The sequence below is a fragment of the Argiope bruennichi genome, chromosome 11 (assembly GCF_947563725.1).
Source record: "Argiope bruennichi chromosome 11, qqArgBrue1.1, whole genome shotgun sequence".
NCBI classification, from domain to species: Eukaryota; Metazoa; Arthropoda; class Arachnida; order Araneae; family Araneidae; genus Argiope; species Argiope bruennichi.
In genome coordinates, this window is record NC_079161.1 from 30,055,348 (window position 1) to 30,081,886 (window position 26,539).

Consider the following 26,539-nt stretch of genomic DNA (forward strand, 5'->3'; position numbering starts at 1 on the left):
ATTAAATATAGACCTTTCAGAACGAAAACGTGCTTCAAAACGTGTTTTTCTCACACGAGCAAATGGAAAAAAAGAAAACAATAAACCTAAATCAAAATAAAATCGAACTACTACAACAGCTCAGCGGCTCACCCAGTGTTAGGCCGCGAAAAAGATAAGAAGTATTATCAACAAGTGCTGATCGCTTTGTCGAACAAGTCGGGAAGCTGTGATCCCCACTTTACGCAAGAAACTTTGCTTTCTCAACAGGTTTTCCCCCCACCCTCTTGGATTTTATCGAAACTCTTTAGGATAAGTCTCGATATCAGGAAACACTTATTGATTCGGGGGGTGCCTCAAAATCTAAACAAATAATTTCTGCTATTATCAGATATGGAAGATTTTTCTGGTAAAGCCGCCCTCTCAACTTGTTTTGAAGTAAGGTGGGGGTTAGAGGAATGTTTAATTTGGCGAAAATACTGGAATGTACTAGTATGTGAAAAATCTTTTGTCTTTAAGTTGAGTATTCTTAAAAAATTTTTACAAAAATAATTTTATTCCTTATTTTTACAAAATTCTAGGCATAAAATTTTAAAAAATCGTTTGAAATGTCGTATTAACTCATGTAACATTAATATGAGAATAAATCGTTTGCAATATCATAATCAGCTTGTATATTATGAATGAAAAAAACTTCCGTAATACATAATTTATATTTAAATATATTTTTTAAAGCTACCTTAAAAATAATTTGAACTCGAACGTCGAATAATTCTGCAGAATAAAAAAAAGAAAAAATTATAATGATACCGTCCATATTCTTACGGAATTCTGCGCTTAAATTTAAAAAAAAATCTTTTGCAATGTCGTATTAACTCATATAACATAAATATAGGAATAAATCGTTTGCAATATAATCATCTTGTATTATGAATAAAAAAACTTTCGTAATGTACGATTTATATTAAATATATTTCTTAAGGCTAACTTGAAAATTGTGCAAACTCGAACGTCGAATTTTATTTTTTCGCGAATAATTCTCCGGAATAACAAAATTTACTATAATACTGTCCACATTCATACAGAATTCTAGGAATAATATAAAAAAAATCGTTTGCAATGTCGTATTAACTCATCTAACTTAGATATAGGAATAAATCATTTGCAATATCATAATCAGCTCGTATATTATGAATAAAATACATTCATTATATACAATTTATAATTAAATATATTTCTTAAGGTTACCTTGAAAATAGTGCAAATTCGAACGTTTATTTTTTATTTTTTTTTTTCCAAATAATTCTCCAGAATTAAAAAACTTATAATGATACCGTCCGTATTATTACAAAATTCTAGGAATAAAAATTTTTAAAATCGTTTGAGATGACGTATTAACTCATATAATATAAATATAGGAAAAAGTTTACAGTATCATAATCAGCTTATAAATGAAAAAACATTCATAATTTACAATTTATATTTAAATATATTTCATAAGGCTACCTTGAAAATAGTCGAACTCGTGCGTCGTTTTTTTTTTTTCAGGATAATTTACCAGAATAAAAAAACAACAACAACAACAACAAAAAAACCTTTTAATGATACCGTCCATATTCTTATAAAATTTTGGGAATAAAAAAAATGGTTTGCAATGTGGTATTAACTCATTTAACCTAAATATAAGAATAAATCGTTTGCAATATCATAATCGACTTGCATATTATGAATGAAAAAAAACAACAATGAAATGTTTCACAGTGTTATCATCTAATCTTTAGAATAAAATTAAAAAAAAAAGAGATTTTTGTCTTAATTTGTTACACGATAGTCATCAATAGATTCTTGTACATAATATTAAATTTAGTATTGTGAAGTGAGTTTTAACGGTGCTATGCAAACGGTGTGCGAATAATGTTAAAATGACCAGAATTATTGATAAGCATACGCTTCTTGTAAAGCCTAGCGATAAAAATTGTTACTTTCAAACTGATAAAATGCATTAAAAGATCACCATTGGCAGTGCTATCTATGTTAGATACTGGTACTCAATATAGCCGTTTTGTATTAAGATTTATAGTAAAGTGAAGATTAATCGAGTACCTATTTTGTTTTTGTTTTTTTCTTCTGATCAATTGGGTTCAAAATTGGGCGCATATCTACAATTTTAGTTTCAAGACACATACCTAATTTCATTTTGAGTCCTCGTTTAAAAAATAAAACGGACAAAAAAAAACCCGAATCGACGGACTGAAAGACTTTCAACACTTTGTAAGATTTCATGAAAACTTTGACACAATTCAAATGCCAATTAAACCTCATCACTTTTTGTATTTGCTGCTTATAGTATTACTTCACAGTACAATATCTACTAATAATAAAAATGTTTATGTGTGCATTGGCGTTCAACTGGACAGATCATTAAAACTAGAGCTACTAAATTTGACTTAGATATGCATTGGGAAATGCGAGCATGTTTTTTGAAAATTTGAAAAAAATTCGTAATTAAAATAATTATAAAAATATCTGAAAACATTGTAATGTACAAATAAAATCAAAATGGATATATCATAATATTTAAAGTAAATAATAAACTGATTTAAAAATGAAATAAATTTATGTATTTATATAGAAAAAATAGTAGTACCGATTAACATTTCTACCTTTTAAAATTTTCGGAATGTTTATGAAAATTTAATAAGTATAATCTACAACTATAGAATATTACTAAGTTCTAAACATTGTTATAAGAAATATAGTAGTTATTTTTTCAGTCATTTTTATGATAATTATGCATATTATTAAAAAACATGGAATTACAATTAATAATTTTTTTTAAAAAATGTGAGACAACAAACAAAATATAGTTGCAATTTTATAATTGCTCTGAATTTATTTCTTGAAAACATTTAACATCTATCTTATTAAAAAATGTTAGTGTTTCTTAATTGAAGTGATGCTTTAAATTATTACTGATATTTAAAAGTATTATTACCAATATTTAAAAAAATTAAACAATGTCATATAGATTTTATTTAAACCTTTACTGCGAAACATCATAGCACGATAAATGTTTTGTTTAATTAATTAAGTTATATTTACATTATTTTTAAAATTTTGTTCTTAACTTTGACAACGATAATTTGTGCACAAAAAATATCAATTTAACAAGATGGCAACGCGCACATGAATGAACGCAGTAACAAAAACAATGGAAGTACATTTATTCAATTTGCTTAAAAAATATTTTATTAAATGTATTAGAGAATTTTTTGTGAAAATAAAACTGATATTAATGAAATGCTAATGTTTTAAAATTTTAAAGTGGTATAAAAATAGTTTTGTGCAATAATATTGTCTGGAATCATTTAAAAAACATTAATATTTTAATTAATCTCTTATTAAAATTACTAATAAAATTCTTATTAAAATTTTGAAAAAAAAAAAAACTCTCCGAGTGAGAATATACTACCCAAGAAACCGAACAACTATAAATTCAACTCTCTGTCTCGTGTAGTGTTTTGAACAATTTTTATATCGTTTGCCAACTTATAAATTTTATCACGTTAGAACTACAAAATAAATATGTTATCATCGAAAATAAGAGGCGAAAACTCTTCTTCATTTCAATGTCACCTAAAGAAAGATAAATAATAAATTTTCCAAATAAGTACAACATATTTAATCACGTGATGAATTTTTCTCTCACTGTGACCGAATCTAAATAAAAAGAGTTCACAAATTATGGATGATGTTAGATTACGATAGATTGCGATAACAATGACAATATCTAAAATCGATTAATACCACCAGGAGTGGTCTTTCCAAAATTTTCCCGCATACTCTCTAAGAAAAATGTTATACCTCTCCCATCGGCAAAAAATTGTGGATTTTTTTTGTAAGATGGCGAATGTTTCATATGACTTGGCGAAAAATACTTAAAAAAATATTGATCTTTGGCGCGGAATTTGGCATTTTTACTGAATTTATCGTGACATTTTTGGCGACTCATTTGGCATGCAAACTTTAAAACGAAATTTGTGTTTCAGACACGTTTTTTCTAATTGATTGAAATCGAAATTTGATATGACGTTACAATTGTAGTCACAAAATTACATATAAAATTTCATATATTTAAGACACTTTGTTTTTGAGTTACAGCGCTTGCATGCTTGTGAAAGTACATACCAATAGAGAGTCTATTTCTAAATGTCTCCAAACCTGTTAGGTATCTACATTTCTGAGTTAAATCTGTGTACCAAATTTTATCCATCGATATTTTTTTACTTTGTTGTTTTTGTGTTACCGGATAGACAAACTTCCACCAAATGGAGTTCGCATAAAATTTGGCAGAAATCTAAAACATTGAAGGCCATATCATGAAATTGCATCCATCTATCTCAACACGTTTTTGAGTTATATTTGTCACAAAGGTATAAAACCAAAATTCTATTTTCCGAACTCAAAGAGTTCTAAAATGTGAGAATTCGTCAAAACCTAGAGTTCAAAATTTTTTGACAATTACGATACTTTCTCAATATTTCGTTGACAAGAAAGCCAGAAATATTTCATCACAATGAAATATCACAGCAAGTTTAAAAAACAGTTGTAAATAGTTATTTCTCGTAAAGAAAATTCGCATACCGGACATTTTGACTATCATGAATGCAATATTCTTATAAAAATCATTTTCCGTGAAATCACGATTTGTATCCAAATATATAATTTCTATTTAGAGTTAAAAGGCTATGTAATCATAAAAATTAATGATTACTACTACTAATAATAATAATAATTATAATAATAAAATAACTGATAAAATGAAAAGAGGAGATTCTAAAGATAAAGCTGCATTGAAATTCCCGATAAATATTCCTAATGGAAGACATGTGTTACCTACTCCTAGACAATGCTGAAGAAAGAGTAACTAATTAATATTAAGTGAATGAACTTTCCAATTAACCTCTAGCCTTGATTAGAAGTTGCGAATTGAAAAGAATATCTGGAATTTTCCATATTTCTTAGTAAAGTGTCCTGGATTGTCGAATATTTTTCCTTTAAGTTAAAAGTTGTTGAAATTAAATTTAAAAAAATATTAGCGACTTCACACTTCCAATTTTTTTGTTACATATTTTGAAAAAGTTGATTTTTAAAATTTTCTTTTCGGTCATTGCTTATGTTTCGAATTTTTTTGCAGCGAAAATACATTATTTTGATATTTTTATAAAGCAATGAACAATCAGTCGATTCATTTAATTTAATTTTGATTCGTGTAGCGGCAACTGGTTACGAATTTGAAGAAAAAAATTGATTTCACGCTTCCATAAGATTTATGATGATGAATTATAGTACAGAGATCTATAGTAAATAAAAATAGTCGAATAGAAAATTTCTTTTAAGCAATAAAGATGTTATTCCAGAGAACGGCTTGCATATCATTGGCAAACAACAGATTAACAAACAACAGATTTTTCCAACAGATTAAAACAACCATTTGAACATAACATAACAAACTTGATATATTTGTCATTGCGTCTTTTAGTTAATTCTTTTACATTTTTCTAAAAGGACAGATCGACAGATGTTCAATCCCTTGTCGTATTGACTCAAAATTTGATAGGTGTCTAGACTGTAGATGTAGATCCTCTGTATAAAATTTTATATATCGATCTCTCTTCGTTTTGTAGTTACCGTGCTAAATTATGTTCGAACAACCGGGCAGACAAACTTCCTTTTGCTCAAAACTTAATTAAAATCTATACATTTTGTACAAATACCATATACTGAATTTTATCCGTATAGATCCGTATAAGTCTAAAATGTGAAAATTAGTAAAATCTAGAGTTCGAATTTTTTAACGATTACTACGCTTTCTCTATACTACGTATACAAAAAAAGTAAAAAATAAATAAATAAAAAAAAAATCTACATTTTAAGAACGGAAGCACTTTGTATTTTATATCCATCAAAGAGTTAAAATAAAAGTAGTTATTTAATATTATTATTAAAAGTATTTAGTGAAAAAAAACGTGTTCTTTTGAAAGTAGTGCAAAACTATTATAATCAAACCAGAAGAAAAAAATCAACTATGAATATAGCGTTTAAAATTAATTTTAATTTTTCTTCGGTATCTCGTCTCCGAACCACTTTAAGTTGCTTAAAAAATACTGCTATTATGCACTTTCAATTTATTGAGACATTAGTATTCATCTATTGAAGGACATGGCTATACAACAAAGTAAACATTTCACCTTACATTATTATTATAAAGAAAAACAACACAAAGGATCACTACTGGTGCTAAACCTGTTATTGAATAATTTTAAATCCTATTAGTCTGTGAGAGATGAAATTTCCATTGCTCAAGATTTTGGCTCAAAGGTTTTTGAATGACGTCATCGTCTATGTTCTACATTCAAACGTCCTTATGACATCAGAGTTGTCCTTGATGCATAAAAACATGAGACACGAAAATACATTTCGAGATCTGGCGGACGGAGTCCATCTCTGATAAAAGCGTTTCTATGAAACAGATATTCTGTTTGAAAAAGAAACAAATAAATATAAAATGTTGCAGTGATCAACAAAAAATCATTGTTGCTAAGGGACATCTTATGCGAAATATAAAAAAGGAAAAGGAAAAATGAAATGTACGGTAAGATAAAGTTATTTCTTTGCATGCAGTGTATTTATTTAAAAAACGGGAAGTCTTTCCCCATGCGCAACCCTTGCGCTAAAGCCGAAGGCTTTCGGCTGGAAACCGTGGAACCTCTTCACCATACTGTTAACGTAATTTTTTAAGTGTGTCTGTAGTAATAAGTGTTTGTGAATTTTATAGTGTAACTGTGTTTGTGAAGATTAAAAATAGTGTATTTAAAACCGGGTAGCTCCTTAGAAAACCACAACACACCACTGTATTAGTTATTTTAATTTAAAATGTAATATAAATTTGCAAATTAGGTTACAAAGCCAAATACCAAATTTCATACATTTAACTTTTTTTTCTTTTATATATTCATACGCACACGGACTTCAAATCAGGAAATTTTCCTTGCATGGATTTCTTCGAAAATATGTCAACAATTACAATTTTTGATAGTAAGACCACGTACCAAATTTGATCCATCTAAATATTTGAGATTTTGAGTTATCAACTTCCAAGAAAACAGACATTACTCCAAAAACCTTTTCATTCAGACTCAAGGATATCTACAACATGTTGATTCATCAACCACCAACTTTTTACTTTCTGGTACACGTAGTATATAGAAAGTATAGTAATCGCCAAAAACTTCGAACATGAGATTTTGGCGAATCTCCGCATTTTAGACCTCCCCACAGCTCGAAAAATACATTTTTGGACAATGTCCGTTTGTCTGCCTGTGAGAAAAATAACATGTTGAGCTAGAAGGATGAAATTTGGTATACCTTTACACCAAATTTGCAGATTTCTGTCTAATATTGAGTAGTATCTGTTCATGGGAAGTCCATCTGTTCGAATGTAAGTAACATGATAAATATAAAATGAAGAAAGTTAAATAGATAAAATTCGTGACACAGATAGATTAAAATGTATATTTTAAACAACTGTCGAATTTTGAACAAAATCCAACTACGGGTTCACTGTCCATCGGGCTGCTGTAATTTCAGAAAAAAGTCAATGCAATGATTCAAAAACACGATGGCATAAATATATCAAATTTGGTATGAGATTTTATGACTACAAGTGCAGTTTTGCATCAATTTTTTTGTTCCAATGTCTTGAGAAATACGTGTCTGAAACACTAATTCGATTTTTGGATAATATCGAAGCATGTCAGGGATTAATCGCCAAATAACTTGCCATGGATGACTCAATATATTCAGCAAAAAGTCAAATTCACGCCAAAAGTTAATATTTCGTAACTATCTTACACCAATGCTATGTAAAGAGTTTTCTAGCATGTCAAGTTTATTAGTGAATAAACCAGAAAGTTTTGTGGAGACCACTTCCTCTGGTTGATGATTACAATAATTTCTCTTTGAATTATCGCATAAAAGAAAGTAAAAATACAAGAAGGTCAAATAATAAAATTTAACCATTTAGAAAATGGAAGAGTTTTTAACCTCTTGTTCTGGAAAAACGCGCCACGCGTATCGAAATGCTTTTGTCACAAATTCGCCGATTCTACACATCGGTAGACAATTACCACAGAAATAAAAAGATGCAACCCTGTCGACTGTTTGCTGAAGCACAGTTTACAGTCTAAAGTCAAAAATTAATTCATTTAGAAGATATAAATCCTGCCGGCGTCCTGGCATAGGGATAGTGCATCTTCCCCGTGATCTGGGCGGGTTCGAGTCCCGGTATGGGCATGGTTGTTCTTCCTGTTCTATCTGTGAGTTGTGTGAATGTGCCCTCCTGTAAAAAGGGGTTGTGCGAGCCAATGAGTGATGCGTGAGTAGTCAAGTCGTGCTCTTGGCCCAAGTTGGCTCTACGATAAAAATAAGAGGCGCAGAGGCGATTCCCCTTAGGCTTAAATCAGCTGTCTTTGAACAGCGGGCTGGTCCGTGGCAAGTGCCGTAAGAAACAACAACAGATATAAATCCTTTTTTGAAGTATCGGATACTTTGTACGGCCTCATTGCGGGTCACAGTGGTTACAGTTTGGTACGCCCATCTGTGATTCTTTTGCCATCTCATCCACATAAAAAAAGAGGCAGTGGTCTATCCAAAACTTTCTCACGTACTCTCTAATAAATCTGTCATGCCAGAGAACGCCTTATATGGCATTGGCGTACAAAAGCTACAAAACATTAACTTTTGGCATGAATTCAGTATTTTTACTGAATATATGGTGTCATCCTTGGCGAGTTATTTGGCGATAAATCCCTGTATGAACTTAATAATATCCAAAAATCGAATTTGTGTTTCAGTAACGTTTTTCTCAACCTATTGAAACAAAAATTTGACACAAATCTATTCTTGTAGTGACAAAATTACCTGCCAAATTTTCATATATTTTAATGATTAGGATTATGAATAATAGAGTTTATATATTTCTGAAAGTACAGACCGACAGACGGTCAACCCCTGGTTGGATTTGGCTCAAAATTTGACAGATGTCTACATTAAAGGTGCTAAATCTTATCTATCCAGCTCTTTTCGTTTTGTAGTTATCGTTTTAATTTATATTCGAACAGCTAGACAAACGGACTTCCTCCGAATAGATTTGACTCAAAATTTGACAGAAATCTGCAAAGTTGATGTAAATACCGAATTCCAACCGTCTTTCAACTTCTGAAAGTACAGATAGAAGACGTTTAATTCCTTGTTGGATTTAACTCAAAATTAGATAGGTGTCTACAGTATAGAGTTTAAATATGTGCCGGAATTTCATCCATCTAGCTCTTTTTTGTCTTGTAGTTATCGTATTAACTTTTATTCGATATCAAAAAAAAAAAAAATCATTCTTTCTCTAAACACATTTTGCTCAAAATTTGATAAAAATTGATGATTCTATCTCAAAGCGTTTGTTTTCATTATCTTTGTCACAGGCAGGGAGAGAGATGGACGTTTTCCAAAAATGCGTCTTTCGAACTAATGGAGTTTTAAAACGTGGAGATTCGTCAAAATCTCGAGTTCGAATTTTTGATGATTAGTATACTTCCTCTATACTGTATATACAAGAAAGTTAAAAATAGTAAAAATATTTACTATACTTTTCTTATATTTCATGTGCTATTTTAATCAATATCAAGAAAAACAAATGACAATGATTGTACCTTTGTTTTTCTTTACCTAATATGCTAAATTTTCCACCTTGATTTGTCGATTTGAGAGTCCGATGATCAACGAAAAATTGAAGAAAATAAAAATAAAAACGTGAATGGAAACAAAATAGAGGGTGGGATGAAAAATCTCCGGCCTAACAAGGAAAATAAATAAATTCTATTTAATGATTGCTTTATTTTTCAACGTTGTCTTCTTCCAAAGACATAAACTTGTTCCAGCGGTGCAGCAATGCTTGTATCCCTTCTCTGTAAGAGCTTTCTTCTAAGGCCTCAAAGTAGGGATTCGTTGCGGAGATAACTTCGATATGAGAACATAATTTCCTTCCAACCAGAAATTTTTTCATGCTGGGGAAGAGATTGTACACCTAGGGGGGCATATCAGAAGAATAGGGTGCATGAGGAAGAATTTCAAATTTCAGTTCTTGAAGTTTTGCCATCACAATGACAGCCTTGTGGACGGGAGCATTGTCCTGGTAAAAAAGGACTTTCTTCTTGGCCAAGCCTAGTCTTTTTCTTTGATTTTGGAATGTAATTTACCCAAAAGATTAGCATAATATTCAGCATTGATATTCCTGCCCTTTTCTAGATAATCCAATCATAAAATTCCCTTAACGTTCCAAAAAACTGTTGCTATAACCTTTCAAGCAGATGGCGCACTTTTTGATGCTTTTGGTGCCGATTCGTCTTTCGTTGCCACTTTTTTTATTGCTGTTTGGTCTCTGTATTATAGTAAAGGATCCATGTCTCATCCACAGGAAGGAAACGCTGCAAAAAATCGATTGGGTTTGAATTGTACAGCTCCAATATCGTCATACGCTGCACTTTTTGATCCAAGGTCAGCAAACGCCGCACTCATCTTTCTGACAACTTTCTCGTACCCAAAATATCGATTAAAATATGAAATATTCACTTTTTAGATACACCAACACACTCAGCAATTTCTGTCAATTCCAATCGGCGATCATCCATATTATTTTTGTGAACTTTTCTTACGCTTTCATCTGCAGTGGCTGATTTTGGTCTTCCAGAACGCTCCGCCTGCAAAGTGTTTATACGACCACGTTTAAAGTCTGTAACCCATGTTTTAATAATTATAATGAAGGAGCAAGTTCACCCAGTTAATATCTCGCTAAGTTTTAATATTCGTGGAAAATAAGCCCTTTATAAAAAAATATTTTATCACAGCTCGTACTTCAGTTTTCTCAATACTCGGCTAAAAACAAAAGAAGGGAAATTTTAAAACAACACAGTATAAAAACAACCAATCACAAATCTTTTAAAATATGCAAGAAGTATTAAACAAAGATGGCATTTCGAAGTACTTTGGTTAAAGTTATTCTGGGAGCGCCACTTCTAAGTCAGGCCGGAAACTTTTCACCCCACCCTCGTAAATCAACAAGTTAAAAAAGTGCTGATTGGAGCCAGTTGTCTGGCAATACATGAAAGCCAACTGCGCAGTCGATTAACTTATTTAAAGATAAAAACCAACTTTCCTTTCCTTCGAATTTAGAAACATCAGAGCTACAATTCCCCAAGATCCATCTTTCAGAACATACAATCGATCTTTTTTTCTTTTATTATTTTTTTTCACACCTATACAACGACTTCATTAAATCAGTGTTATCTTTTTTTTCTTTCTTTTTTCTGTTTTCTCTCACTGGCTAATTATGTATTTCGGTCTCGCCCTCTTACTGTCTCGACAGAAAATATATTTGATTCATGAAATATTCATTTTCTTTTGTGTTGTTCTTCAAAAATGAGATGCAAAGATGATTCTTCAAAAAAAAAAAAATTTTTTTTCAGATGAAGTTTTTTAAAGAGAGATTAATTGTTATTAGATATTTCATGTGAAAAGTAATAAACTGTCCAGATTTTCAAAAAATTGCCTTTTTGAAATCTTTACTGAAGAATATTAACAAATACAAATCTCACAATACCGCATTTGAACTGAGTTCAAAAATTTCCAAGCAGAAAAATCGAGTAACAGTGAATATTTCACAGTCAAATTTACTCTCAGCATTATTGGTAATATGCATGTAATCAATGAAAAAAAACGTGTCATTTTGTTTCTTATGTCTACTTTTTGGTGGAGTTAATTTATGAACTGTTGATGGTGTGTTGATGACGTTATTTTCCGGAAACCAGAAAGAGTTATCTTCTTAAAACTTTCTACCATACTTTCTAATAAATCTGCCATGCCGGAAAACGCCTTTCATGATACTGGCGCACAATAGTTGCGAAATATTAATTTTTGGCGTGAGTTTAGCATTATTACCGAATCTATCGTGTCATCCCTAGCGAGTTATTTGGCGATTAATTCCTGACGTGCAGTTAATAGCATTCGAAAATCGAATTTGGGTTTTGAAGCTTTTTACACAACCAATTGAAACAAACATTCGACAAAAAAACTGCACTTGTAGTCACAAAATCCCATATTAAATTTAATATATTTAAGTCATTGAGTCTTTGAGTTGTTGGCAAGGCAGATTTTGTGGAATTTGGCTCAAAATTTGACTGGCGTCTATACTATAGGTGTTAAAACTGTGTACTGAATCTTATGTATCTAGTTCTCTTTGTTTTGTAGTTATCGTGTTAACTTATATTCGAACAGCCGGACAGACGGACTTCCTCTGACCAGATTTTACACAAAACTTGACAGAAATATGCAAATTTGTTGTAAAGACCGTATACCAAATTTCAGTAATCTGATTCATAGCGTTTTTGTGTTATCTTTGTCACAGACAGACAGACAGACAAACAGATGGACTTTTTCCAAAAATGTGTTTTTTGACAGAGGGGAGGTCTAAAACGTGGAGATACGTAAAAATCTCGTATTTAAATTTTTTGTACTTCTCTGTTTTATACGAAAAAATAAAAATTAAAAAGGTACGAAAATTCTTAAAAACATTTAAGGAATGTAATGAGTATAGCGAAGTTTGGTAAAAACAAACTTCATATCTGGTTTTGAAATTCAAAAATCTAGGCTACTTAAAGTTAAGTAACATTTTTTTAAATGCAGTTTTCTTGATAAATATTTTGTCAGCAGTGCTTCTTGTTTTACAAGATTTCTGTTTTACAAAATCTCATAAAATAATTCTCGACAATTATAAACAGTGTTCCAATGATGCCATTCACAGATTATAAACTTAAAAAAATGAATAAATTTCAAAATTTTTTTACTTTACTGGTATCAAGTAAAAAAGATTTAAAATCGTTTTCAACAACCTTGTTCATGTAGTTATTTATAGAAATGTAATGATCTATAATGATTCAAGTCAGTAATGAAATTGTGAACACTATTTGCATTATATAAAACGACGAACAACGGATACAAATATTGCCCAGATTCTTTCGATTTCTAGAATATTATACTGTTTTATAGCAAAATTCAGACATGAACTTCTACTTAAAGTTTACAAATATCTGGCCTATTAAGATTATACATTTTAGACATAAAAAAGATTATTTAAGTTCCTCATACATTTGTTCTTAGAATCTTAGCGATAAGCTGGAAATGTTTGGAAAATTAGTTCCAGCTTATTTTCGTCTCTCTTTATGCCAGAATGAATTTGAGGATGTAGTTTAAGTTGGAGTTTAACAGGGGAGTTGCTAGTTATGAGTTTTCGAAAATGATCGTCGTGTATGACATACAAATATAAGACAGAGGAAATGAATTAATGGTTTTAGACTTTAGAGGAATTGTTTAGAAAAATATCAAGGAACTGTAGAATGAGGTGAAATTTTATATGGAAATTTAGCCAAAACAATCATCAAATTGTTCAAAATTGGTTATTAATTATAAGTCATTTCAACCTTAAGTCCAACATTTGATGAAATATTTATGATAATCATTAAAGTTAGTTCTGAAACATTTGTAGTTTTGATAATTCCACCATTCCATTTGGTATCCATATGGGCGTTCATAAAATGTTAGATAGGAAACAATAAAATGTTGGTTAAAGGAATTCGTAATTACCTGGTGGGGGATGAAAATTCGCCAAAATCATCACTTCAGAAACATTGGAGAACAGAAATTTGAAGCTGCAAATACCAAATCCAAAATGCCCATATAACGGATATTTCGTAGTTTTGTAATTCCTTCGAATCCGTAGCTGTTAAATGAACAGGAAATAATGCATGTTTTGAAAGAATTTCTAAACATCCATCTCACAGATTTCTGTTTACAATCAAAAACCTGTTCCAGCAGGTTCAATCATTCTTCAAGGCTATATACAGATAGATTGAGGGCATTGGCAAAGTGAAAAAAATAATAATAAGTAAATAAAATAAAATAAAAACAAAATAAAGTAAAACAGTAAAAAAACTATTTTGTTACTACTTTGAAATATTGTAAGTAATTTCAAATTGTGAAAATAAAATTAGGAACTAAAAATATATATCAAAAAACAAGGAAAAAAACTTCATTTATCAACAATCAGTTTTTTTTTTTTTTTACCATCTCGTATGAATAGTATACAGAAAGTATAGTAATTGTCAAAAAATTCTAACTCGGGATTTTGACGAATCTACACTTTTTAGACCTCCTTGTGTTCGAAAAAAATATTTTTGGGAAAATATCCATCCATCTGTAACAAAAATAACAAAAAAATAAAAAACTTTGCACTAGACAGGTGAAATTTGGTATACGCTCTTTACACCAAATTTACACACTTCTGTCAAATTTTGAATAAAATCTGTCCAAAAGAAGTCCATCTCTCCGCTAATTATAAAACAAAGAGAGCTAGATAGATAAAATTCGGTGCACAGATTTAGCATCTTTAATGTAAACATTTGACAAATATTGAGCCAAATCCAACAACAGATTGTCTGTTTGATGAGCTGTACATTCAGAAACAATTAAACGAGATAACTCGAAACCGCAATGACTTTAATGTAAGAAATTTGGTATGAAATTTTGTGACTACATGGGCAGCTTTGTGTCAAATTTTTGTTTCAATCGACGGAGAAGAACATAACTACAGCACAAATTTGATTTTTGGATATTATTAACGCATTTCAGGGATTAATCGCCAAATAAGATGCCAAGGGTCACCGATGAATTCAGTAAAAGTTCTAAATTCACACCAAAAGTTAATATTACGTAAATCTTGTAAATCAATACCATGACAGATATTCTCTTGTATGACAAGTATATCAGAAAATATGCTGGAAAGTTTTTGTTAGGCAACTCTCGCTGATTTTCTACTGCCATCTCTATCGAAATATTTATCCTGTTGCATTTTAGGTTTTTTAACGACTTCACAAAAGATTAAGATCAGAAATTAGCATTTAAAAATTTTAATCTAATCAAGTTTTATTATCTTCATAATTATTTGTGATTTTATGGAAAACTAACCTTGAAATGTTAGAAAAATCAATGAACTGATCGACAGTTGAACTCGACTTCATTCTTAAGGAGTATTGTCCAATTTATCATAATTTTTCAAAACGATATTTTAACAAATTAATTCACAGACGATTTATTTTCTTTCATTTAACTGTAATTTAGCCGTTTCAAATATTTATGTTAATTTTTTTTTAACTGCATAGAGAAACGCAGACGATTTTTTTTTTATCACAAGATACTAATACATTTCTAATACAATACTAAATAATAATCTATACTTATAATAAAGCTCAATGTGTGTGTGTGTGTGTTGGCGCTCTACAGGCCAGACCGTTTGACCTACAGCTACCAAATTTGGTACATGTATACCTTGGAGGTTGGGAATGTGCACCTGTGGTTCCTTTTTTCGAATTTTTAATTAGAATTTTAATTATTAATTAAAAACTAACTTTCCCGCCAAAAAAATCTTCCATTTTCCCCACCGCCAACTTTTCCGCCAAAAAAATCTTCCATTTTCCCCACCGCCAAATGAGAAAGGCTTCAGCTTTTTTTTCTCGCAACAGTAATGAGGCTAGGGTTAAAATTTTTCGGCGGATTATTTCAATCAATTCTGTTTATTTTCTTAATGTTTGATGCATTTAAAATTAAACATTGTTAATGAATCGATCTTTCAGATTCATTCTGAAGTACTTTTGAATTAAAATAACACAGAATAAAGGAAATTAAAAATTTCTGATCTAAAAATTCCTACTATCAATTTGCATATCATTCTTACTTTCACCGAAGAAATAGCATCTTACGTGTTGTGAAAAATGTCAATTTTTTTTCTTTATCATAATTCATTTGATTTTAAAGATACAATTATGTGTTTTTTTTTCTAATGGTCTTATTGGATGGAAAAGAAAAACTTTTTAATTGACCAAATTTGTTCTTGAGGGGGCGCATAAAAATTTAAAAGTGTAATTTTTTGAAAATTAATGGTAAATGTTTTTATTATTGTAGTTCTATTCTGTACCGTATTTTGAACTATTTTACAATTTACATCGTAATCTCTAATGGATAAAGAATTAAACCACGTTTCAGTTTTTTTTTTTTTTTTGGATATCCTGTTAAGTGTCACAAATATAGCAGAAACAGCATTGCTAGCGCTAAGGAAATTTTAATTTTCTTTAAAAATTCATTATTTTTTTAAAGTTGAATACTTCAGGTTTAATAATGCAAGATCACCTGAATTAATAAGTATAACAGCGGAATATTTTTTCTGAATCAGTTTCTGTAATTATTAAAAAGAAAGTATTGCAATCGTTACGAAATTCGAACTCGAGATTTTGACGAATCACACGTTTTAGACTTCGAGACCCAAACTCACATTTTTAGAAAATGTCCATCGTTCTGTCTTTGACAAAGATAAATCAAAAATGCTTTGAGTTAGACATTTGAAATTGGGTATAAGGTGTTTACAACATATTTGCAGATTTATTTACCTATTTATTTATTTGTAGATTTCAAGATTTGTAACGCATTTTGAGGAATATCTGTTCAGAGGAAGTCTGTACGTTCGACAGTTCGATTGTAATCTAACACGATAATTTCAAAATTTAATTAGAGCTAGATAATAAAATTCGCTAGAAAATATTCATGTAGTAAATAACAGCATACGAATTCAAATTGAAAAACGATGTTATGTCATTTTCGGGCAGTCAATGGATTTTACTGAAGATTAAAAATAATTAAGCGCCTTTGGCCTCATATTGTCAAAATCTGTCACTGTTTCAATTCCTTGTTTGTTTTGTGGCTTTTTTATGTTTTTACTGATTTGCTTGTACAACGTACTGGCTACTTGATTTCTCTGCTGGTTTCAGTATGTCTTTCTATTTTTTAAACTTTTAATATCAAACTAGTTGTATAGATGGCGGTAGTTGTCGATTGAAATTAGCAAAATCCGTGTTGTTCTATTTTGTTTGATTCAAAAGCGTGGCTTTTTTCACTATTTACATTCTTCAACAAATTTATTTATTTTTATTGTTCAATGTTTAGATTTTTTTTTTGTGTATGTATTGGATAATTCAAAAGTCCGTTAACATTTGAAAATTCAATAAGTTACGGAGTAATATAAGTAAAGAGATAAAAATTGACATACATTCTTGAAATGTCATGGAGTTTTATTGAAACACCCCAGTGTAAAAAAATGGCCCATAGATTGCATTTTATATGATAACAAAAACAAGTATGATCTTTATGACAAATGCTCAACATTTGCCGTCGACCATCATTTGCCAACAATACCTGCAGACGAGGAACAATGTTAGGAACAACATTGTACAGAAAATCTGTAATTGGAAGAAATTTTCGCCGGCTGTTGTCTTTTAGTATCTCTAATGAGGTTGGGCGATCGCTTTAGACTTGCGACTTCAGGTAACCTCCCAAATAACGTGGTGAAATGGTCTTTTCTAGACAGTTCTAGGATTTTCGGTAGTCCAAATTCTGCAGTTGTGGGAGTTGACAGACCCTCGGAATGTCAAATGGGCTTCGTCGGTTCACAATACATTAGACAAATAATTGTTATTTTCCCACATTTTTTGCTATTTTTTCAATAAAAAACCCATGTCATTTCAAGCATGTGTGTCAATTTTTACCTCTCTATTTGCAATATTTCATGAATTATTGAATTTTTAAATGTTAACGGACTTTTGAATCACCCGCTATTTTAAGGGACTGGTTGATATTAATTATTTTATGAATAAGTAGTTCTTTTCAGTTATTAAGTTCTTATTTAGTTATTTTTATAAAAAAGATTTGTAAATATAATTGCAGTAATTTTAAATTAAATTAATTTTTTGATTTGCAAATTGTAAATATAACTTCAGTTTAGGAGCTCAAATAAGAAGAAAAGACTCAAATAAGGGGAAAAGCATTTTTAATTTATATGTAGCATAAAAAAGTATTTTAAATTATTATAATTATTAGAAAGATTAGTCATTCGTCATTACAAATTTTGTAATGGACAAAAATAGACACAAAGAAAATCCGCAATAAAAAAATGGTTAGTAAATTGTACCCAGCCGGGAAAATGACTAGCCTAATTTAGAATCTTCTTGTTTTACAGCCGAGTTTTCTAATTTGTTCACAAATAAATTTATAGCTGAGTTCTCTCCAATTTTAACACCTACTACTTATCGAAATAATAACCAAATAGAATTTGCATTCGTCAGATCTATTAGGTTACTATTACGCTCAAAAACTATTATAAATTAATTTCAAATTAGTTCTATCCCTTGAGAATAAGGTAAAAGAGATCAAATTAATTTTTTCCTTTTTATTACGAATTAGTTCATATACCCGGTATTGCTCATAATTAAAATCTTTACATTTTTAATAAACTACTTTTGTCTAAAATGTTACAATATATAAAATTCTTTTATCATCAGAAAAACCTTTTCATGAAAATTAGAATATTAATTGAACAAAACTGCCGATAGCTAATTTTCTCCTTATTAAAAAAACAGTTACATTAGAACTAAAAATAAAAAATTCGCAAATGAGGCACTATAAAAAATGCTTTTCTTTAAAAAAAATATTACCATAAAGAAAAGTTAAAAAGGAACACTTTGAGACAAATATGTGAAGAACTGCATAAATTTTCCCTAATTCTTATCATGAGAACTATTGCAATAGGTAGTCTTTTATAGGAATTTATTTAAAATTTTACAGACTGGATTGACAACTGGTCTCCTTAACAACTAGCTTGATTGATTTTCGCCAATCTAGCACATATTGCAAACCGATCAATGTTCTATATTTATTCTTTTTTTTATTTTAAATACTGCCTTCTTTTTGTTATATTAAGAGGTAGTTCAAAAAAAATCATTACCATTAAAAAGTTAATAATATTAATATGTTCAACGAACATATTAGTAGTATTATTATTTTTTGGACAGTGTCATTTATTATAAAATTCAATAAGATGTAAAAAAATACAGTATTTAGAAATTTCATGTTACTATCGAGATGTATAAAGCAATGAATACATATCTATATGTCCCTAATAACATGATTCAAGCTGGTAGATATTACTTATATATCCTACAATTTTTATAAGAATACTATTATTTTAAAATCTCTATTATCCTATTACAACGAAACAAAAGAGACATTTCTGATCCTTAGGGAAATATTATTTTCAATCGATACCTTTCGGGAATCTATTGTTCAGATGATATTTTCAATGTATAAAAATATATTTTTGCCAAACCTTTCATCTTTTCGTCTGCCTGAAAAGAAACGTACTGAAAAATTTCAATTCTAGATTTCGACTAATCTCCTTATTTCAGACATTCCAGGGTCCGAAATGCACATTTTTGAAATTAATTCTTTTTGTCGTTCTGAGAAAACGATAATTCAAAAACTCTTTCAGGTAAATGGATAAGATTCGATATGTGTTTCTAGACCCGATTTGTAGATTTCTAATCAATTTGGAATAAAATCCATTCACATGAAGTTTGTCTATCTGAATATAAAAACACAAGATAACTACAAACTACTAAAGGCCACACGTGGATAAAATTTGGCTCTCAGATTTAGCATCTAAAGAATAGATTCATATCAAATTTGTCATCCCTGATAGTTCTTTTGCTACTTTAACTAACCATATAAGCAATCAATGTCCAATTTTGAGTTAAAATAAAACAGTATGGTCAGAAACGACAAGGACAATCACATACACATAGAAAAAAATTGAAAGAAAAAGTAACTAATGGGGCGTAAATCAAATCAAAGAATGACGAATTCTGGAAATGGCTCATCCATCCGAGTCCCATCTCTTGGCGAAATAGAATTGTCCGAAAGTGATTGCCTGCACATACCGAAACGAACAGTACTAACATTTAATCAAAAATATTCCTTGTTTCTGTAATCATTATTTAAGTGTTCATTAATTTAGATCATTTTCCATCATTTCAATTGCCTCTTCGGCAATGATCCACCAATCAACGGGCACTGCTTACTCAAGGTCGAAACTCATTGGCCTAAAATTATAAAACTCTGAGCTACATAACTCGGTCAGTTTTGCATTGCGGAAGGGGTTGGGTATTTAAATGGTAGTGTGATAATGTTTTTTACTAATTTTGACTAATAATAGTATGGGATAGTATAAGATTTTGAAATTCGTACATTTTTAGCAGCACAGTTACTAATTCAAGCAACACAAACAGTAATTTTTTCATTTAAAGCGTTTGCCCTTTTCGTTGAAATTAGAAATTTCCTATGAGTCACTATTAGAGTGGTGTATTTTCAGAACTTCATGTCTCAATTATATGAAATTAATGGAAACGCAAAAGAGCTTAAAATAAATTCGTATAAAGTAATGCATGTTAATGTAGTCCATTAAGAATTTTAAAATATAATGTATGCACTGAAAATTCATAGATGTTTGGAATCTACTTTAATGTGCCTTTTCATAATCTATAAAGACGCCAAAAATGCCAAGTTTCCAAACTCAAAAAATAAGATAGCCAACAGGATAAGCAGTACTGTGGGCATAGGTTGCCAGAACTACTCCACTTACATGTATAAGGACTAGATTGGTGAGATACTCAAGAAAATATCAAAGCAGATTTTAACCCAAAACTGCAACTAGTGATGTATATATTTTTTCGAAATTTTAACTGTTTTATTGTTGCTATCCATTTTCAACAGGTAAAAATGTTTTAACTGTCTATAAAGGCTAAAGAATATGGTGATTAGTATATACTGTAATTTTAAATAAGAATGCTGCTATTTTAAAATCTTTATGATATTATAATAAAATAATAACTCTCATCATGACAATTATAATATTAATTATGATAAGCCAGGATATGTACGGTCCCTGGTTATGTACCACAGACCATAGTAACTCGTCATTGCTCTAATAAGTTTAACACATTTACAATTTATAAATAATAACACAAAGAGAAATTATGTTGAAAACTTTTGAAATTTATAAGCTTATAGTTCATAATTCGTGAGATTTTCTCCAAAAAAATTCGATTTAAATTGTAGTCCATAATTCTATTAGAATATTCTCAGTAAATGATTAAAATCGAGCAAAACTTTAAAAGAAAATGAAAAAGTGTATTTTTAAGGCCATAATTGTTAAATAACATCATTATTGTGATTTAACAAAAAATCTGAATATATTTCGGAATATTTTTGATTTTGTATAGATTTTTAAATTAAAAGTACCTTGTGAAACAATTTCTCACTGTACAGGAATTAAATTTCTTTAAAAATTTCAAATACTATAACAATCTGTTAGAACATTTTTAACAGATTGGTTCTATTCATTGATATCAATATTTAATTTTAAATCCAAAATTAAATAAATCTAATATTTGATTAAATAATAATTATTAATAAATTTAATAATTATAATTAAATAAATGTAATAATAATAGTAATTAAATAAATTTAATATGTGATTGAAATATGATAATATGAATTCATTTTATGTAATTCTTTTTTTGAGATTTATGATTCTTTGAATGATTAATTGCGCAGAAAACAACAGTCATTTAATAACAATTTCCAAAATAATCCTGCTGAAAAAAAAGTAATTGCATTTTTTTTTATCTAACGAAACCATATATTCTTCTGGTAATATTTATGCAAAGAAATTTATGCATGAGATATTCTAATATAAATATAAAATATATGAAATCTAAGTCTCATACTTTCCAACAGAGAGTAATTAAATCAGCTATAAAAGTTAAATAATGCAGCAATTATAAAAAGCATCATTGTTAAAATTACCATTGTTATTTAATAACAATTTCCCAAATAATTCTGCTGGGAATAAAAAGTCATAACATTTTTTTTTTATCTCACGCACCCTTATATTCTTCTGGTAATATTTATACAAAAATTTGTATAAGAGATTTTCAAACCTAAATTTTAAAAAATATGATTTCAAAGCATCGCAATTTCTAGTAGAGAATAATTAAATCAACAACAAAAAATAAATAATACAGCAATTGTAAAACGCATCATTCTTAATATTATCATTGTTATTCAATAACAATTTCCAAAATAATTTTGTGAAAAAAATACATGTTATTACATTAAAAAAATGTATATAATTGCATTTTTTTATCTAACGAAACTTTATATTTTTCTGGTAATATTTATACAAAAATTTATATATATATATATACGAGATTTTCAAACATAAATTTAAAACATTTGAAATCAAAGCATCATAATTTCCAACACAGAATAATTAAATCGACTATGAAAATTTAAATAATATAGCAATTATAAAAAGCATCATTGTTGTTTAATAACAATTCCCAAAATAATTTTACTCAAAAATTATGTAATTACATTTAATCAATCAACGAAACCATATATTTTTTCACCACTATTTATGCAAAAATTTATATACGAGATTTTCAAATATAAATTTAAAATATTTAATTCAAAATTCTTAATTTCCAACAGAAATTGTTAAATCAGTTATAAAATTTAAATAATACAGCGATTATAATATGCGTCATTATATGGTTACACTAATAGTAAGGAATTTTCGTGTCAGTAATCCCTCCAAAAATCAATTTCTGAGTACAAAAAAAAATAATAAAAATCATGTAAGAATAACTTTAATAAAAAAAAATATATATTAATGCCTACATTAATGTAGTTTTAAATCAAACTCGGAGTCATTTTATTTGTTTGGAAATTTTCTATATTACTTGCACTAAATATTTCAAATTCTTGCATTGAATATTTCTCCTTTGATTGATAAAATTTCTTTGTAATGTTTTTTATGGAAAACAACAAGTATCAAAAACGTTTAATGATATTTTTATCTTAATGACATCTTCATCCTATGGGAAACTGGTGACGTTGATGCTTTTTAAAACGTGGCTGACTATATACTATTTATAAATAATTTAATCACAATCATCTACTAATTATATTAACAGTTGCAATGATTTTAATTTCAATAATTTATTTTGAATTTTTAATCGAACATTTACTGTTACATATCTAGATTCATAGAAATATGTTAAATATCAAAACAATGTGTAAAAGAAAATTAAATAAATCATTATATTCAGATTTTAAATGCAAATTCTCAGTCAGAACAAGAAAAATTTATTCTAAAACAATATAATCTTCTTTCTCTTTACTGAAAGCAAAGTAAAAAATCATAGAAAAAGGAATAAGAATGAATATGCCAAAATTTCAATTCTATCAAAAATTAATTTGCACAATACAAGCAAATAACTAAAAATAATCCAATTATATTTGAAAAATATTGCTCTAAGAATCAAAGAAATATATTAATAAAAATATCACAATGCAATCAATATATCTGAAAATTATACTTAAAAAAATAAAGAATATCTAAAAATAAAGACAGTATACAAACAACAATAAGAAGATAAAAGCATTTCATGTTGTTCTAATAATTTATTACATTCTTATAAAACACATAATATGAAAGATTCCAATAAAATGTTTATTTGCTAAAAGTTTAAAAAGGAACTGTTTTTATACATTTATTAAAGAATTTTTACGTTATTTGTTGTTTTATTTGCTGAAAGTTTAAAAAAAAAGGATGTTTCCCATATATTTATATAGTACAAACTCGTATAATATTTAATGAAATTTTTTTATTAATCCCATCAAAATTTATAAGTAAAAATTTAAATTAAATTACTTTAAATTATCGAAAAATTGTCAGCATAAATATATATTCTTTCGACTCATATTGTTTAATTTTAGATTTAAAAAAAATGTTTAACGAATTAACTTGGGAGTAAACAATAAAAAAAAAGAAAAAAACATCATACCACAATTATGTCCCGTAAGAAATTAAGTTACATTTTCAAGGACATCAGAAACAATTTCCCAATTACTCTTTAAAACATTTTTATGGCATGAAATGCACGCTTTTAGTATGTTGAAATAGTAATTCAAATAAAAGCTCACTCGCTTACAGTTCGGCTTCAGAATCAAAACACAAATGATGAAATCGTACAATGACATATTTCCATATAATCTGAAACAATCCAGCCTCTAATTATATTTTTTCAGACTGACCTGTCTATACCTAAAAAGTTCTAAAACGATTTTTTAACAAGGCATGGAGACAACCTACTGAAATCGAAGAAACCGGTTCAAGCTCACGTGCTTTTGTAAAAGCAGCTTCCCCAACCTTTTTTTCTTATTCTGCTTGCATTTCAGTGTGTTTAAACCTTATGAATATACAAGTGAAACGGAAGCAGTCTTTTTTTTTATTATTATTATTTATCTTAGAAAATAACCTTGATAAAAGTATTCTTTTTTCAAGGTTTAGAAATCAGATAGACTCGAGGGAAAAAATCGCAAAACGTTTTGAATGCTTAGCTGTTAGAACATTGTTATGTCTACTAACAATAAAAGTGTAAAGAAAATGTGTATGTGTTAATGCTCTGCAAGCTAAATTATTTTATCTAAAGCTACGAATTTTTTCCATGCATTATTAAATTTTCTTCCAATGCGTATCTCTGGGGTTTCTTTTTAAATTTTTAGTTGATTAAAAATTAAGTGAAATTTAGGCGTTTATTGCAATAACTTCCGAAAATACTGCTGTATAAAAATAATTTTTTGAATTATAAGATGATGTAAAAGTCGTTTGCCAATTATGCCAATTTTTCGTAGTATAATTTTTTTCTGTTTCTAATTAAATTTTAAAAATAGTTTTAGCATATTTCAAACAATATACTTCATCACTACAAATCTTATTCATTTTTACAACTAATAGTTCATTTCGGGTTTTTTTTTTCATTTGTAGAATATTAAGTTGAGAATATTCGGTCTAATTTTTCCATATTGAATAGATTTTAATATTAGGCTTGATTTTTATGAAGAATTTGTAAATAAAGTTTAACTTCAAAACCAAGCAAGTGTGATAATATTTTTTTAAATCTTGCCATTTTTTAAAACGTTGCTGTTTTTTCATATTATACAATTGTATGTATGAAGATATCGACAGAAAGTAGGGAAGTGCTTAACATAACAAACAGAACTACTTAAAGATTCTGAAATAGTATGAATTCCATGTCGATCAAAAGTTAAAGCTCTAAAATATTTTGCTGAGTGGCCTTTATTACAATTTTATGAAGCTAAACGGGATCTCAAGAAATTGCCATACAATCAAGACGCGACATACCTTCAGTAAAACAGACGGAATAAATTACTTTGCCGCTGTTATATTCCATTCCATATATATGTTACCGTTAAAGTATATAATGCAGTTATTTCATAGAATACCTAGTTATTCCATGAAATAACTGATCGTGTCTGTTAAAGTGTGTAATATGTTATTCATTTGACACTTTAACTAGTTATTCTATGAAATAACTAGGTATTCTATAAATTAACTAATGAGAGACAGTTAAAGTGTATAATAAACAATTTATCTAAAATGAAATTAAACTAATGATAGACAATTAAAATGAAAAAGAAGCAATTTATCTCATTTATGCAGCGTATAAATGGTATTTATGGAAACGTACCATAAAATCATTTGTTACAACAAGGATTACTAAAATGACACTTGGAATTACAAAGAACATTATTTCTAAAACAAAAACATTTTTTATTTCTAAAACAAACAAACAAAAACATAAATGCAGTAGGGGTGGAAGGTAAATGTCGTGCGAGATATATGATATAGATTATTTTACACTTTAACGGGCTGCAGATCGTTATTCTATGAAATAACTAGTTAAACCATGAAATACAAGAGACTTTTACACTTTAACGGACACAATCAGTTATTTCATTGAATAAATAGGTATTCTATAAAATAATGGATTTCATACTTTAACGGTAACATATACATTAGAATATTTTGTTTAAAAATTGGGTTTAATGTCAGTTCTGAAATACTGTACAAAGAAGAGTCTGTAATAATTAAAAATTAACTTCGAAACACTAATAACATTTATTGAATTAACAGCGGCGTTTTCACCAATAATGTTTCATTAACCTTTTTTATATTATTATTTATACAATTCGAATAAAATACATTGAAACGACGCTTATTTTACAGAATCAATGGACTAGTTCAATGATTTCATATGTACAGATGAAGACATCCAGAATATGATGGACATTCAAAAATAAATAACACATACATTCAAGTCAATACACACAATGTGGTAGTTTAGATGAATTTGCATAGTCAGTAATAAATAAAAAAAATCAAAATGAAACTGATTTTAGTATTTATGCAGTTTTAGTGCAATAGCTTCTTCAACTGATAGTCTGGATTGGTTTCTGAAATTCTGTATAACTTCAGCAGCTTTCCGAAATCTTTTTTCAGAAATTCCGAAACACGTCCATACTGAGATGCCAAGCCAACAGCCAATCAACCCTCCAACGTAACTAAAGACTTCCCAAGCCTGAAAAA

At 28.7% G+C, this 26,539-nt stretch overlaps 3 protein-coding genes across 5 annotated transcripts in view; 1 reads left to right on the top strand and 2 right to left on the bottom strand.

Annotated features, from left to right (window-relative positions):
- The window catches only part of LOC129957652 (probable sodium/potassium/calcium exchanger CG1090), a 61,212-nt gene extending 36,998 nt beyond the window's left edge, over nucleotides 1-24,214 (bottom strand). The window contains exon 1 of one of the 2 annotated variants that reach the window (XM_056070089.1): nucleotides 24,081-24,214. In XM_056070089.1, coding sequence (XP_055926064.1) covers nucleotides 24,081-24,129 — 49 coding nt within the window. In that variant the 5' untranslated portion in view covers nucleotides 24,130-24,214. Of the gene's footprint in view, nucleotides 1-13,728; nucleotides 13,854-24,080 lie in introns of those variants that run through there. The other variant, XM_056070090.1, reaches the window with a different exon arrangement.
- Nucleotides 6,473-26,539, top strand: part of LOC129957653 (cytochrome P450 4V2-like) — a 105,798-nt gene continuing 85,731 nt past the window's right edge. Inside the window, exon 1 of one of the 2 annotated variants that reach the window (XM_056070095.1) lies at nucleotides 6,473-6,634. In XM_056070095.1, coding sequence (XP_055926070.1) covers nucleotides 6,623-6,634 — 12 coding nt within the window. In that variant the 5' untranslated portion in view covers nucleotides 6,473-6,622. The remainder of the gene's footprint in view (nucleotides 6,635-26,539) is intronic. The other variant, XM_056070093.1, reaches the window with a different exon arrangement.
- Nucleotides 26,173-26,539, bottom strand: part of LOC129957654 (uncharacterized) — a 34,263-nt gene continuing 33,896 nt past the window's right edge. Inside the window, exon 12 of the mRNA XM_056070096.1 lies at nucleotides 26,173-26,531. The gene's annotated coding sequence lies outside the window, so the exon portion shown is untranslated. The remainder of the gene's footprint in view (nucleotides 26,532-26,539) is intronic.